The sequence below is a fragment of the Morone saxatilis genome, unplaced genomic scaffold, assembly GCF_004916995.1.
Source record: "Morone saxatilis isolate NCDOM2014 unplaced genomic scaffold, NCSU_SB_2.0 Contig5, whole genome shotgun sequence".
Classification (NCBI taxonomy): Eukaryota; Metazoa; Chordata; class Actinopteri; family Moronidae; genus Morone; species Morone saxatilis.
In genome coordinates, this window is record NW_023340095.1 from 4,110,007 (window position 1) to 4,126,911 (window position 16,905).

Below are 16,905 nucleotides of genomic sequence, written 5' to 3' on the forward strand. Positions count from 1 at the left end.
TACATGACTTGTGTCTTTTTTTCCTAATATTACAGTGTATTCAGCAGTTTAGTAACACAGAGGATATATATATAGTTTTGTATTGGCCATGTATTTGGTAGCGTACCCTGGACACATTGCTGGTCTGTCACAGGGCTGATGCATATATACAGACAGCCATTTACACCTACCTATTTAGAGTCTCCTGTTAACTAGTGTGGCATTTATTTGGACTGTGAGAGGAGACCCACACATGTACAGGGACAACATGCAAACTCAACACTGACAGAACCCAAGAAAAAGCAGAGTTGCACCCCTGTGCCTCTACAGAAAGCTGCATGCACATTTTTCTATTAATTTCCAGACTTAACAAATAAGATTAAGACAGTGAGGTACTTAGGCTTAAACTGTGACACCTCATAGACTGACACAAAAGGTTTGGTCAGTGTGGTTTGGGCTGCAACAAGTCATTATGTTCCTTACAGGTTAATCAATTATTTAGTCTGTTAGAGGCAGAAAAACAGGAGGAAATGCAAGTTATGAGAGCCCAAAGCAGCAAGTACTCTCTAAGATCTTTAAAAGTAAAAGTTGCAATACCACAGTGTAGAAATATTTAGTTACAAGTAAAAGTCATGCGTACAAAAGTATTAGCATCAAAGTATACCTAAAAGTAAAAGTACTCATTATGAAGAATAATGTCCCATTTCAGAATAATATCTAATAATATATATTCTATTATTGGATTATTGTTATTGACGCATTAATGTGTGCATCACTTTAATGTTGGAGCTAATAAAGATGGGCCATTATTTATTTATTTATATTTTATATATGTTACTATATATAGCTTGTGAACATCCCCCTAGGGATCAATAAAGTCTTATAGACGTAATAATATCACAATGTTTTGTGGATTATATATTTTGTAGCATTAATTTGAATCTGGAAAGTAAAGTTATCAAACAAATGTACTGTATAAAAGGTACAACATTTGCCTCTGAAATATACTTCTTACCTAAATATACTAAATATACGTATTACTTACTGTCCACCACTGCTTAACCAACAGTCTAAAAACAAGATATGTTAAATTTAAAATCATATAAAACACAGAAAAGCAGCCTCTGATCTAAAGCTGGGGGAATATTTGCCATTTATTGTTTATAAACTGACTGAAATGATGATCCAAATTGATGCTGATTAATTGATTAATTACTTAATTGTTTCTCTATATTTAAATCTATAATTCAAATTTTTAATTGGGGGACATTTCAGTCAAAGGTTTGGTGTTATTTTTAAGCCAGGTTCATTCCTTGTCAGTCAGATAAGAAAGTATACGCTTACCTGTGCTCACTGAGTGCTCCGTCTAACAGCCCCACAGACTACACTGATTAGCCTTTGCTTCCTTTTACCGGAACATTAACGGATTGTTGCCCCCACAGGTTCCATTATCCTCCTCACAACAACAGAGATGAGCATCATGTACTGTGAAAACACCTACGCTCAAGCCCTCCATTTGTGAGCAAATCTGATTCCCATCGGAGATGTTCCTAAGTATGCATTTCGTATTTTTTTGTCTGTTTACCTTTTATGAGGAATGAGCTACAGTAGCTAAAGTTATTATAGGTCCAGGGAGCCTTTCAAATGGAGGAGTGCATTAGAGCGACTGGCCTGAGAATGGGATGGGAAAGTGATGTTTTTGTCCACATTGCCTCCCACTATCATTCCCCCATTTGTTTGCATGTTAAAACAGGTTCAAACCAAACTTTAATAACATTTTACATGAATGTTGGAGAAATATAAATTAAAGTGGGCTTTATACTTTATACTGCAACAAGCTAAATGTTGTCTACCAATCAAGGCTCTGCTCTCCAGTATGTGGCACACTGCCAAGCTCTCCAGTAGAGTCCTTTATCGGAATCTTTAGTTATCAGAAAGCTGATTTAGCCTGAGTTACTGTTTTATCAGTTAAATGGAGCAAAAAAAAAATCAATCCTTTGTTGACTTGTGATTAATTCTGCAGAGGCTGATTTTCTTTTTCATGCACATTATGTACTTCTCATTGTTTTATGATTTGGCTTCTTTCCAAAAAACATCAGGCCTTTTCCCACAATTGTATTACCCGTTATCAGTGCTGGTACAGAAATATGAGAGTCAGTCTGCAGAGCATTCACAATCACACAGAGGATGAAGGAGAAAGACAGACAGAACGAGGCCGACTGAGGGGAGTGACCTTCACCAGATGCATTGAGGGGCCTGCGGATGGTGGAGTGAGGGAGTGGCAGGAAAGGAAGGAAGGCTGGTGGGGAGGGGGTATAAAGAAGGAGGAGGAGGATGAGGATGAGGAGGGGTGTGAGTGGAGCATACCAGTGTGCGGCAGCAGCGACTAGGGAATCAGGTTTCTCAGACTCGGCAGTAAGAGTGGAGAAAGGGGAGGGAAGAAGGAGGCTGAGCCAGATTTCCCTTCAGACACTCCCAGTCTTTTAAGGCCCTGAGCTCAGCTACAATAACAGTCCCTGGACTCTGCTTGAGTCTGGATTTCAGCATACAGGGCCAGTGTGACATCAACCTCTCCCAGATCCTACTCTCAGGCCGGCCATCCAGGGTCCTACCCCTCAGTATCTGAGGCCCTCCCTGGGAGAGCTATCTCCTGAAGAGTACCCACCTCTGGAGGTCTGACTCATAATATCCCTGTGAGATCTGTACTTTTGGTAAGTATAACTCTTTTTCCCTGACCTGAATACAAATTATAGTTTGAGCATTTCTTTCTTTCTTTACCTGCAGTTGCATACAGGCTGTGCCGAAGTTATGCTTTTATGTCCCACATTACTGCCTCTGGTTCTAATTTACTGTGCACAAGCCTCTCTCCCTGTGGCGGGTTGGAGTTATATATGGATTTTATTGGAGGAGCACGGCCTGTTGACTTATTTGTTGCATTCTTCACATAATTGCGTGCAGGAAAAAAGCAGTCATGGGTAAATATTAAGACACAAAACCCACTGTACGAGAGGAATGGGACATTCCTTTGATGGATAAAACTGATTTAGTTTACTGACTAGAAGCACGCAAGATAAAAGTACAAAGCTGTTGGTTGGTGAGTTATTTATTCCTGCTTTCCATCCATTCAGTTATCCCCATTAGTGTCTTTGTGTGTTTGTGTGTCTGTGTGTGTGGTCAGTGAACTCCCTGAAGAAGTGGCCTTGTGTGACTCATCTGGCCTTAGGAGAGTGCCTATCCAAAACAGTTAAGCATGGTTCTAAAAATAAAACAACATAATGTGACCTGATTGCAGCTTAAAAGTCTGGACGTGAAGTCTGAAACAAAGTGTGTGTTTAACTGTCAGCAGCAGAATCTTAAAAAACTTGGATGGAAAATAAGACGTGGCTCTGCCGTGAAAGACGAAAACATAAAAGCGCACATTAGGTTATGGAGCAAATAGCTGTGGAAAATGAGCCTGGCTTTCATGGTCAGTCTGTTTTTTCAGTAGGAGTGTGATATTAAATTGTGAAGCAACTGTGAATAAATTCCTCGCATCCCCACAGTCATACTGTGGTCAGAGCCTGTTGCCAGGGGGAGGGGAGGGGGAGGCTGGCACCAGGGGGTTGTGAAGCACGTAGAACCTAAGATTCAATCTTGTTGTTTCAGGAGACAATGAAAGGAAAGGATAGCTGTCAGACAGGAACATAGATATACAGACTTTAGAAAACCTTCCCTTTCTGGAAGTGTTTGATCCACGTTTATCAGTGAACAGCAGAGATGGCAGGAGTTTATCCGTTTTCACTGATAAGCAGAACATCTGGAGTGAATTTGTCTTTTTCTGTTTGGCTCTCTCTGATTTTAATGAGACATGTTATTAGATAGAAGGATGGTTATCGGTTGTATAGGTTACAAAACACTGAACACACAAAACACGCTAAGAATTAACTTGAAATATAAAGCAATGATCTTGTATAACTCAGCAGATATAGAATAAAGCTTTAAAGGTCCAGTGTGTAACATTTAGGAGGATCTATTGGTAGAAGTGGAAAATAATATTAATATGTATATTTTCATTTGTGTGTAATGATCTGAAAATAAGAATTGTTGTGTTCTTGTTAGTAGTAGTTAGGTAGTTTCTTCTACACATTTGCTAATTAGCACTAAACACAAAGTACAGCTGAAGCTGATGGTAATGTAATTAGTTTTGCAGGTACTTGGTCATCAAATCATCAAAGTCATTACAATTCATGCTAATCCATGGTAATCCATCCAGTACCTAGTGGAAATATTTAAGTCTGGACCAGAGTGGCGGACTGACCAATGATCAGATTGCTGTCCCTAGGGTCTTGCTACCAGCCTGGCCAAAAAATATACATATGATGTGGGATCTAATAATGCAGAATCGATCCATCCATCCATCTTTCTTTTGCAGGGTCACAATTTGGAAATTATAATCTTAGAGTGACTGCATTACAACCACGTGTCGATAAATCAAGCTTCAATCTGATCAGGCTGAGGCGAGCACAGACTGCTGAGTGTGTAAGATTTTTCTTTGTCAGCACACAGACCGCAGGAGTTGCCATGCACAAGCCTTTCAGTCTGCTAAACGAATGAGTAGGTTGATGGCACGAGTGGGTCAAGATTTAGATGCTGACTCGTCCTGGAAATACCTTGGCACTTAATGCCTATAGTCCTATAGAAAATGTGTGTTCTGTTTGCCCCAGTTTCATGTCACAGAAATAAGACTCAGTACACCTTGACCTTACAGGGATTCAGTACTTTGCTCAGGGATGCCCTCGTTCAACCGCGATCTTACAGTTGAAAATAACAGTGAGGATTCCCTTCACCATCCCACAACCTAACTCATTATAACTTTATGAGACACAACAGAGTGTGTGTTATTTAAGGTGATGGGTGGGTCTCATCCCTGGATCAGCAGGGAAGTCATTTGCAGAGTGAAAATCTAATTTCCTTCCTTAAACTCTTATCTAGTTCTGCTACAGTACACAAGTACACAAACAACCACACCCATGAACCTGCTTTGTGTCCAACAACAGAGAACTGAAGTTTTTATAAATGTATCAATCAGAATCAGGATGTTGCTGAAAGTGTGCCCAGGAACCATTTGTGGACAAGTGAAGATAGTACTGTAATTATTTGTATTGAGGAAGTTTATGTATTGGTTGAATGAACAGAGCTTTTTGGAAACAGGGAAAAAAACATCTGAAACAATTTGCTGACATCTGCTTCTTTTTAGCAGCACATTTCCACTGGCATGATTCAACAATAGCAATGGATCTTGAAGGTTCACGTAAGTAAATGTTATTCACTCAGATTGAAGATCTTGTAATTGTAATGATTTTGCGATCTGTTTGAAGATTTGTGGTCTAATAGACATTGAGATCAGCGAATCAGCAATAGCAGAATCACTGGAACTAGTTAAATCCTCCTGATGGTGTAAGTTCTGAGCTATCATGAATATGGGCTTTGACTTTTTACACAACTCTGTGTAGGTATCCAAGATGATCCCCATGTCAAGGTGATGATGGCAGGGTCGACTTTGAGAAAAGTAAAGTCCCGTTCATGGAAGAAGCAGCGGCATTTCCGCCTCCTGGAAGACGGCCTGACGATCTGGTACAAGTCCAGATGGGCAGGGAGAGGCCACTCCACTTGTGAGTACTGAACTATGTGCATGCATGCAAATTGGGTTCACATTCCTTTCATGGTCAATTCACGTGTATAAAATATTTTCTTGAACACAAGCAGCATATCCTTCTCAGACTGTATCCTAAGCTGGTTTTCTTTCCTAAGACTAGACCCTAACCTAATGGCCCTAACCTTAAGCTTAGTCCAAGGCTTAACATAATCATTTCATCAGCGGGGATAAAAGTAGTACTTAAAGGAATAATTCACCATTAGGAATCCAACAAAAAACAAAAAAACTTTTGTTCTAGAGCCCCCTTACAATTTAATCCAGCTGTGATGTAGCCCACTGTAAACGATTGGTTCTGATTGGTTCTGTACCACTTGTACCTACAAACACTGAAGCCTGCAAGATGGATTTTTGTGCGATTTAGTGATCTGGCGAGTCCAGATGCCTCTTAAAGGGCTAACAAACACAAAATACTAAAACAACCAGGAATTACACAAATTTAGTGTATGCCTCCCACTAAAACTTATACAGAAACATATGAAATGCATCAAATAATGAAAACAGTACAATCCTCCAAGCACTGAACTGTTACTTTAACCATACGCTGATCTTGTTTCAGTCTCAATTACTGAGGTGGAGGCAGTGCGTGAGGGCCACCAGTCGGAGGTATTGCTGAGCATTGCTGAAGAGTTCCCTGCTGACCTCTGCTTCACCTTGGTGTTTCACGGTCGCCAAGGCAACCTGGACCTCGTGGCGGAGTCCACAGAGGAGGCCCAGGCCTGGATCCAGGGAGTGCGCAAGCTGATTCACAAGACTCAGACGATGGATGAGAAGGAGAGGCTAGACCAGTATCCTTTCACTGTAGAAGGTCACTGTGTTAGGTATTTAGGTATGTTATGTTCATAGTTAGGTATGAAAAAAACTCCTGAAAAAGAGTCATAGATATGGATTGATTGGTGAAGTAATGTTAAACAAAAAACAGACAACAACAAAAGAAAACTCAAACTGAAGTTTGCTCTAACAATTTTATTTTATATTTTCTAGAACTCTCCAGCTGATTGTACGGCATATTTAAAGTTCCTAATGGGAAAATATAGCTTTTAAAATAGTTTTGTTGAACTCCTCTGAGCTGGCATTTCCCTCAGCATTTTCTCAGGTGGGTCTGGGACTGGTTTAATAAAGCTGATAAAAACAAAGATGGGAAAATGAATTTCAAAGAGGTGCGGAAACTGCTGAAGATGATGAACGTAGAGATGAATGAGGAACATGCTCTGCACCTCTTCACGGTGAGTGGATATTCTTGCTTCTTGGTGGGAAAAAAAAAAGCACAGTTCAACAAATGCATGAACATCTTCCTTTATATCCACAGATGGCTGACAAGTCCGAGAGTGGCTCTTTGGAAATCGAGCAGTTTGTCCACTTCTATAAGATGCTGACTCAGAGGGATGAAGTGTGGAAGGTGTTCCAGGATTTCTCCGGAGATGGAGAGAAGTTGATGTTGGAGGAGCTGGAGAACTTCCTGAGGACAGAGCAACAGGAGGGAGAGCAGAGTGCCCAGCACGCCCAGGAGCTGACGGACCGCTATGAACCATCTGAATCAGGTAAAAATGGCTGACTGACAGCAGTGCATCTTCATGTGTTACCTCAATCTCACAGGCTGGAACCTGAAGAGGAAATGCTCAATTGCACTACCCTACCCTAAAATACTTCCGCATATGATTGATGTAATATTAGACCATTTTAATATTAAATATTTATTGTAGATACATATCTAATATCCTCTCAGTGTGTCAGAGTGGTTGCACTTTATTGCCTTTTGTGATTTACACCTACCTCATACATCAATACATGTACACTGTAGATGTTGTTATTAACATTATGTAACCTTTTGTATCCAAAATGCTTAATGTGATCTATCTGTTCGAATTTTCTAGCTTTTAAGGGTCGACATTTTAGTCATATTACATTATTATACACAAGGCTTTGAAATGTTGTGCATTTACTGTTGATGAAATATTGATAGGCAACCCTTTCTTCTGCATTAAATGTGCACTTGTAATATGTTACCACTTACTGAAACATGTTACCCTGCCCCAATCTTAGAAATTTAACTAAATCAGTGTACATTTTCACTTTCTATTTGACTGAACAGAGCAATGGATTCTAGGCTTGATGGTAAATCATTTTATTTTTATATTAAATAAGTATATTCAAAAATACTTTGTGATGGAGTATTATGTTATTAGGGATTTTTATTAGGGAAATTCAATTTACGCTCTGGTGTTATAGTATAGTAGTAATCATACTACACACATAAATAGGCCTGAAATACACACACATGCACCTATAGACATGTATTAGTGGAGACATATCAGCTGTCAAATTAGCACCCTAAGCAGTTAACAGTCCAACATCCAGTCAGTACACTCTGTAACATGGTCCGAGCTGGACTTGAACTCACCACACTCATGTTTGCCAAGTCCCTCAGCCTGAGCCGCCCCCCATAATGACACTGAAAAAGATTTTAATGCTAATAATGTTTATTCACGCACAGTGAAATCACACAGTTATACTCACAGTTAGTGTTCAAACTATAACTCAAACTATATTTGTAATTTTAGACAAACACTAGCATCTCTGTGAGCCTGTACAATTATTTGACGTAAATGCCAACGTCAGCAAGCTAACATGGTCATGGTCTTTCTTTTCAGTCTACTTATATTTATTAAACTCCACCAACTCAGCCAATACTTACACCACGTAACCAATGCTGCCTCTCAATCTGTGAATACTGAAGCCTTTTATTTATAGTCGCTGCAGGTTTTGGAAATTCATTGTATGCATAAATATCAAAGTTTTTATGGCCAAGTTAACCTGGAGTGTGCATCTTTATCTTACAGCCAAGCAGCAAGGCGCCATGACGTTTGATGGCTTCCAGATGTACCTGTGCTCACAGGAGGGATCCATATTTAAACCTGAGCATCGGCAGCTTCACCAGGACATGAGCCAGCCGCTTAGCCACTACTTCATCTCCTCCTCACACAACACCTATCTCCTGGAGAACCAGCTGCGAGGACACAGCAGCCTGGAGGCATACATCAAGTGAGGGCTGCTGCACACACCACATGCAGCACAGTTTATGTAGGATTTCACAAGTTTGTCTAAGTCATCTCAGACAGACAAAATAAAAGATATAAATTGTGTATTCATCGACTGAATTGTGACACTTTAAACTGAAACAAAACAATGACGATATCTTACATTTGTGTGTGTGTGTGTAGGGCCCTGAAGAGAGGCTGCCGCTGTGTAGAGGTGGACTGTTGGGACGGCAGTGATGGGGAACCGGTTGTGTATCATGGTCACACTTTGACTTCCAAGATTCTTTTTAAAGACGTCATTTCAACGCTGAAAGAATACGCCTTCAAGGTGAGCAGCGCTATTTGCTTATTAACTGTATTTTACCTTCTGCAACCATGCAGGGTTTGATATTAAACTCTAAAGCAACATCTTGCAAGAATCAATTTTCCAGTTGAGTTAATCCACAGACCTAACTGTGAAGAGATTGCATAGAATAGAAGAAATAGGCCCTTAAAAAACTATTGACAGTGTGTTATGTGCAGTTGTGAAAAGTAACATTAAGTACATTTACTAATCTCTGTGGAGTGAAATATTGTACTTTATTTACTATATTAGTAACTTTACAGAATAAGATTTTACTAAAAATGTAACATATAAGCTTATAAAATACAACATATTATTTAAGATTAAACCAGGGATGTCTAGCCTTTTTTGGCCTGTGACTTCTTATATAAAAGCGGTGTCTGGTTGGGGTTCAGGTCCAAAGAGGGAAAATTATCAAATATTTTACAAAAAAAATATATAATAATTAGAAAAACATGATCAGTAATTTGTACAAATTTGTTTATGAGAGCTTTGTTTTTTCATCTTTCCTCTCAATCGATCTCATGACCCCTCAGATTTTGGAGAAGCCCGGCCCCTTAGTTGGGAAACACTAGACTAAACTAGATAACTGTATCTCAGTTACACAGTGATGCATCACTATTAACAATATAATAGGCAATAATAACATGTCCATAACAGGGGACATTTTACTGCAGAACTATTACTTAAGTATAAAGTAGGACTTCTTCTTGTAATGGACTAAATACACTCATTCTCTATACTGCATGGCTACAGACCACTGAAAGTGCCTAAAAAAATGTGTTTTTGGTACAAAGCAAACCAACCCCTGAGAGCAGTAATAGATTCCACTCACAGGACTGTCGGTGTGTCCAGAGAAGTGTGAAACGCAGATGGAGCAGCTGGTAACCTTCCCTGCCCCTGGAATCAAATGTAGCCCCGTTGACTGACCTATATGGAAAACAACCAGGAACTTCTCCTGTGTCTCCACTTCTTTTATTATCCCACTGAAACTTTCCTACTTATATTAGGAAGATATATTGAAGAAACTGGAGGAATGTGCAAATGTGTTTGTAATGAAAACACAATGCAATACTGTTACGTGCTGCAGCTGAATTTCAAAGACAGAGAGAAATCATAATGCTTTAAAAGCCACTTTTCTTTTCTCTTTTCTATTTTTAAGGTATCGGACTTCCCAGTCATCCTGTCCCTTGAGAATCACTGTAGTGTTGAGCAGCAGACGGTCATGGCCCAGCACCTCAGTCAAATCTTGGGTGACACACTACTGACAACCCTGCTGGATGGGCTGATCCCTCAACAGCTTCCCTCTCCACAGGTTAGAGTCAAATGTGCACTTCATATGGCGAAGCCCCCTGGGATTCATTTCCCCTTTCAACAATGTCCTCTTTAAAATGTGCATATTTATTGGAACCATTTGTCTAAGCATTAAATCAGCCCCAAAATGAAGCTATTTGTAATTTCTATTGATTTGTCAGAAAACAAGACTAACTGTTCGATAAATAAACCAAAGCATTTGACAAATTGCAATTTCAACCTGATAATGATGTTAGATAAAGTCAGGCCATGCACCAATTACATGGCTAACCGCAAATTTTAGCATGCTACCACACTGATCTAAGAACATGGTTAACATTATACATGCTAAACATGAACACGTTAACATTGTCTTTGAGAGCATTATGGCATTTAGCCTAAAGCACCACTAAATGTAAAGCCACACAGTCGCTGGCTTGATGTCTTGTTGAAACTTATAATCTTAAATTACATTGTTAATATGCAGGTTTTACAGTTTGTTTCTAAGAAAAAAACTCAATTTTGGTGATTTTTAAGCTTACAGTTACATATTTTATGGTTATGTTACAATTAGTCATGTTTTAATGTCAGTACCTGCATTGACTAAATGGTTTATAGTGTGATGTTAAGCTTCTGTATTCTGCTTTGAGTTAGTGATTAGGTTTTAGGGATGTTTTCAGCAAATACCCAACCCATTCTGGGGAAAACGTAGGTACCACCAGAGGCATTTTAAAGATTTATGGTTTGTGTGTGCTTTGTGATCCATCTTCCACGGATCCTAAAAGCAATAGTATAACTTTCAAACTATTTTCCATTAGAGCACTTAAGACAATCAATGCTAACTTGAAGTAATGGCAAATAAATGCTATGGGGAATTCCATTGAGGATTTCAGCAATTAAATAGTGGTACATTGCTGCATTTAGTTAGAAGAAGACAGCAAAGTGCAGGATGATGGACCTTCACAAGTAGTTTGGGTACTCAAAAACTTCTCATGCTTGTCTGTCCTGCAATCCAACACATACAGCAAACATTAATGGATTTCTTTATGTAAATGGATTAGATAAAACTCTTAAATCTACTTATTTGTACAAACGAATTAACAGAAAAATCTGAATCAGATTTATTGCCCAACAGATATTTTGGTTCATGACAATCAACATAGTAAGAGAAAAGAAAAAGGACAAGATTAAGAATCATAAATAAAATAGTTAGTACAACAAAAAAATGTAAAATTAAAAAAAGTCATTAAAAAAGTATGTAAAGCTACATCTAAAAACTACTATAAAGTAGAGGCTATTATCACATCCAGTATGCATGTAGACAAACTGCTCTCACCAGTGTGTGTCTGCGTTGGTGTTCATTACAGGAACTAAAGGGGAAAATTTTGCTGAAAGCCAAGAAGATTGGCGGTCTAGAAGTGTGTCTCGATGAAACCCTGACAGATGAAGTTAGTGATGAGGAAGAGATGGCCGACGGTGAGTGCTCAGACGACCCACCTGCTGAGAGTCTGGAGCACAATGCGAAGGTACAGAGCATGAATTTGATACTTTATGATCTGTAATCTAAGATTACACTGATGCAAGCTTTTTTTTAATTCAAGAGAGACTGTATTGCTTATTAAGTATGTTTTCCATAGTGAGAGTGAAGAAAGACAGAAGACAGAGAGCATCAAAAGTGATAATGAATCAAGACAAAAGTGAATGGAGGCTGATAGCAAAGAGAGACAGGAAACTGGGTTGGGACATTAGAGACAGTGAGGCGAGACAGGAGTAAAAGAAGAAGCGAGATAGTAAAAAGAAACAGGAAACAGGGATATTTAAAAGGAGAAAGATAGTGAAGTGAGAAAGAAAACAGCATCCAGTGTGCCTCTCCTTATCTGTGGGAAAAACAGTCCCCTGTGAACAAATCTAATTGAAGATATCTAGGTATTTCATATGTAACTGAGCAAGTTAACCAAGAATATATTAATTCAAAGCAGTGAGGGTTAAAGGGTGGTAATTTTAGTGATCTGCCTAGTGCAGCTACAGCAGTTCCCATCTGGGAAGAGAGAGCTTAACTGGAAGCATTTGTGGTTTTAATAATTTAATTAGAATTGATGAGGCAGAGAGAATGAATTCTACTCATCTTTCCCAGATTACTTTGCTGCTTTAATTAAGCAATGTTATACACTGTAAATTACAGGCAACTAATTAAATACTAATTACGTAGTAATTAAAAGATGAAATTGCAACCAAACAACATGAAAAAAAGTGGAAACTGAAAGACAATTATGTCCAATACTTAACAAAATTGCAACCAGTTAGTGTGAAAAAAGTTGGAAATTGTTCTGTTAAAATGTATCAATGCACTAACCCAGTAAACTAAAAGCCACACACATGCAATTGATAATTACAGAAATTAGTTTTTAATATATTCTAATATAATTGCAGGTAAATATCCAGCTGTTGTAATCAAGCAGCTATCATCTCGTTTCATTCCTCTGAGTGTTGTCTTTACTTTTTTCACTTAATTTAAGCAATTATTACAAAATGAATATTTAGCACTAAATATATATTATTTTCATAAGATTATTGAATGAATTAGATCAGCATTTATGACTTGGCCTCTTTCGGTCTAGTTATTAGCTGTTTTGTTTAACTTTAAGACAAATTAAGAGATAATTATGCTTATTGCTTATTTATGTATTATTGTCCAGAACAATTTCCTACTTTTTTTCCAATTGCTTTCAGTTTTGTTCAGTTGTGAACAAATTATCATGTTATTTTTTTCTCATCTCAATGCTGCATGTCCTTGAGTAAAATACTGAACCCCAAACTGTATGAATGTGTGTGGATGGATTAGTTTCTGTTTCTAATGACAGAAAGGTGCTATATAAGTGCAGTCCATTTACCATCTAATTTCCAGGGTTACTTTCAAATTACATGGCCACTACTCACCCTAGGTGTTATTAATGTTTGAAGTGATATAGTGAATAGGACAGTTGACTAATTTATTCTCCCTATTTGCAGAAATCCAAACTATCCAGGGAGCTGTCCGACTTGGTGGTTTACTGCAAGAGTGTGCACTTCCATGGCTTTGAGCATGCTCGTTTACACGGCAAATGCTATGAGATGTCCTCATTCTCTGAATCCAAGGCCAAGAAGCTCGCTAAAGAAGCAGGTATACCATGAACATGAGGGAACATTAGGTGTATTTTGTAAAAGAAGGAAGAAATATTTAATATAACGTGGATGTCATATTCCTCAGATGCCTATTTTTTGTATGTGTACCAACATAGTGTAGCTTTTTAGTTAGTAGTATGAATAATAATATATTTTTAACTGTATCTGAGTCATAGATAGAGAAACAGGTGTATTCCTCTGTGTTCATGCTTTAGAAATGCATTGTCTTTCTTGTGTTCAGGCACAGATTTTGTGCAGTACAACACAAAGCAGATGAGCAGGATCTACCCCAGTGGCCTCAGGACGGACTCCTCCAACTACAACCCGCAGGAAATGTGGAATGTGGGCTGCCAGATAGGTGAGATAGGTCTCCCTCTGCTGGTTAAACTGTAAAACGTTTCCTCAAAAATCGCTGACGTCTGCTGTTTCCAGCCTTTAATACCAGAGCTTCCTGATGTCCACAGCCACTCCAACACTTCAGCTTAATTTGTGTTGGATTGAATGGGGCTGAAATCATGTGGAGGCATATTAATATTTCAGCCACATTTGTTTAAGAGCTTTCAGGATCAGTAAGTTTGAATTATGTCTTTTTGAAATTGATGCCCTATGTGACATGAAGACAACGTCAACCTCAATTTAATTTCCCAATTTACCTATAACTAACAAATAACAAATGCCATTTTTTATTTGGTTTAATTAGATTTTTGGTGTCAAAAGTATGGGGGCTCAGAGGTGTTGAACAAACCGCAAAAGCCACAAAGCGAGTGCAAAAGCTGGAAGTGAAGCAGTGGTAACAGTGGTTCTCAACCTTTTTAGGGCCAGGCAGCGCCCCAAAATATCCACTATCCAGTCCCTTACTGCCCACAATAAATACAATGTGGGGTAATTGTCTTCCTGCATATTCATGTTGATTATTATTCAGTTTATTATTATGATTGTGTTTTATATAATTTATTATATATAATACATATATAATACTATTTATTATTACTTACAAAATCTTAATAACCCACAGAGGACTCCAGCGAAATAAAGACAATCTTTTTGGCATTTTGCCTTTATTTAACAGTAGACACATGATAGGAAACATGGGGAATGTGTGATGGGTATGATGACATGCCATAAAGGCCCCCACCCAAATCGAACCAGAAAGATTGCACTTACATTGTATGCAGCTCATATTGCTAGCAATTTAAAGATGGAAATAACAAAAATTGTGTGAGAACACAACACTGATGCTCTTAAATACACAGTTTCTTTTGTGGCAGTATACTGAGGAGTAATTCTCTTTGTGCATGCCCTCACTGAGGATGTTAGAGGTCAGGGTCAAATACAGAACAACAACCCCCCCAGCTGGAGGAGTTCGACAAGACAGATGCTTCCTGTTCTGCTGGACCTCTCACATGAACTTTGACAGCTAGATAGATTACTCTGAGTCTGGGAAATCATGTGATACAACAAGCTACCGTAAAAAGAAAATTATCCCAGTTAATTGAACTATTTCCTTTCTTCCTCTTTCCCAAAGTGGCTCTGAACTTCCAGACAGCTGGTCTGGAAATGGATCTGAATGATGGGCTGTTCAGGCAGAATGACTGCTGCGGCTACGTCCTCAAGCCTGACTTCATGAGAGATGGCAGCACTCAGTTCAGTCCAGAGAAACCAGACGGGCAGCAAGGCTACAAACCACTCCGCTTATCCATACAGGTTCAAAACTACATGAACGTTTGTGCTTGTAATGGGTCACTACTACTGTCAGTGCGTGTAACTGTGTAAAAGTAAGGCAGGTTGTTAGGATGTAATGTAATGTCAGAAAACCAGAGGCAAACTGTGATGTGTTTTCTGTATGAGCACAGTGCTGTGGTTTCTGAAATGCACATATTTTGTGTGTTTCTCAGGTGATCAGTGGGCAGCAGCTACCAAAGGTCAATCAAAAAGAGGGCTCTATTGTAGACCCCCTGGTCAGAGTGGAGATCTATGGAGTGCCACAGGACCAGGCCAGGGAAGAGACCAGTCACATTAACAACAATGGTGAGAGTGTGTTTGGTTTCTTTAAATATAGCTAATATGTGTATTTAATTTGGTTTTAATGATATGAAGGCCAGGATGTGAAATAAAAATTAGTACTAGTGTAAAAACAATAAGATAAATGGAAAAAGACATTTGTAAATAAAAGTCACAGCCCAGTTGGTCATACCCACTCCTCTACTGCCCTCTACCTGCAGGTTTCAACCCAGTGTGGAATGAAACTTTAAATTTTGTCATCCACACCCCTGAGCTGGCACTGGTTCGCTTTGTGGTGGAGGACTACGATAAGGCGTCCAGGAACGACTTCATGGGACAGTTTACTCTTCCGTTTACATGCCTCCAAGCAGGTGAGCAAAGAGTAAAGTGAGCCAAAGCGTGGCTCTGGAACCACCAGGGTTACAGCTCACTGCAGTTTTATATACATGGATACAATCATATGTTGTGTCAAACACCAGGTGCAGGATAACTCTGGATTCACTCACTACTACTCTGTTTGAAAGCTTTTTCTAATCCAAATTCCTCTCAATGTCTTTCCCTTTCCAGGATATCGGCACATACATTTGCTCTCTAGAGACGGGACAGCTATCCCTCCCTCCTCCCTCTTTGTCAACATCAGCATCTCTGAGCTCACATGAACAAGTCAAATCTGAGGATATCAAGCCAGGGCTGGTCCTGCGTCTTCATTTACCTGACGAAGGATGAGAACACCAATACTTTTATCTGATATTGGGCCTAGGCTAAAGAAGGGTAGTGGAAAATGTATCATACTGAACATTCCCCACTAAATGAATAAGCGATCAGCAAGTAACATGTCAGAAATCAGACTCAGCATTATTCACTTAAACAAGGATTTCTGTAATAGAGGATTATATTAGCAGTGACAAAAAAAAGCTAGCTACTGTCCATGTATGTCTGCCTGTATTTATTTCTGTTCTCATGACAAACGTGTGCAATTCTCAATTCAATTTTTTATGGAAATATTGACCGCAAGCTATTCATATTGACACATGAATATTTTCCATCATTCTATAAATAAATGATTGCTGCATGTCTAGAATGTCTTAATATATCATTTGCCTTTAAATGTACTGTATATGTGGAAGTAACTTAAAGTGTATAGTCCACAGTACAAAAAGTAATAAAATAAAATAAACCAATACTACCAATAGTATAAACAATTAAAGTACCCATAGCTTTGCATCATATTGTTCTCCAATTAAGTGCCTGCTTGAGTTATTTCTATATACCTATGTACAAATTCCACAAGTTTATGTTGCCTATCATGTAAATGTATGTATATACAGTATAGGCCTGTAAATACATGCAATAAATTTTCTGAATGGTTCAACACTATGGAGTAAAGTTTGTCATTA

At 38.7% G+C, this 16,905-nt stretch overlaps 1 protein-coding gene across 2 annotated transcripts; it reads left to right on the forward strand.

The window, feature by feature from the left end:
- The first annotated feature begins 2,473 nt into the window (after positions 1–2,473).
- plcd4b (phospholipase C, delta 4b) lies at positions 2,474–16,882 on the forward strand. Of its 2 annotated transcripts, none has more exons than XM_035676680.1 (16): positions 2,474–2,690; positions 5,216–5,269; positions 5,472–5,630; positions 6,231–6,459; positions 6,768–6,897; positions 6,981–7,212; positions 8,512–8,713; positions 8,893–9,037; positions 10,215–10,367; positions 11,713–11,871; positions 13,355–13,505; positions 13,749–13,865; positions 15,033–15,211; positions 15,403–15,535; positions 15,730–15,879; positions 16,076–16,882. In XM_035676680.1, the coding sequence occupies exons 2-16, from the start codon at positions 5,251–5,253 to the stop codon at positions 16,165–16,167; spliced, it is 2,250 nt and encodes a 749-aa protein (XP_035532573.1). In that variant the 5' UTR covers positions 2,474–2,690; positions 5,216–5,250; the 3' UTR covers positions 16,168–16,882. The 2 variants fall into 2 exon arrangements, with proteins under 2 accessions (XP_035532573.1, XP_035532572.1); XM_035676679.1 differs by having other exon boundaries at positions 5,219–5,269.
- Positions 16,883–16,905: the final 23 nt, after the last annotated feature.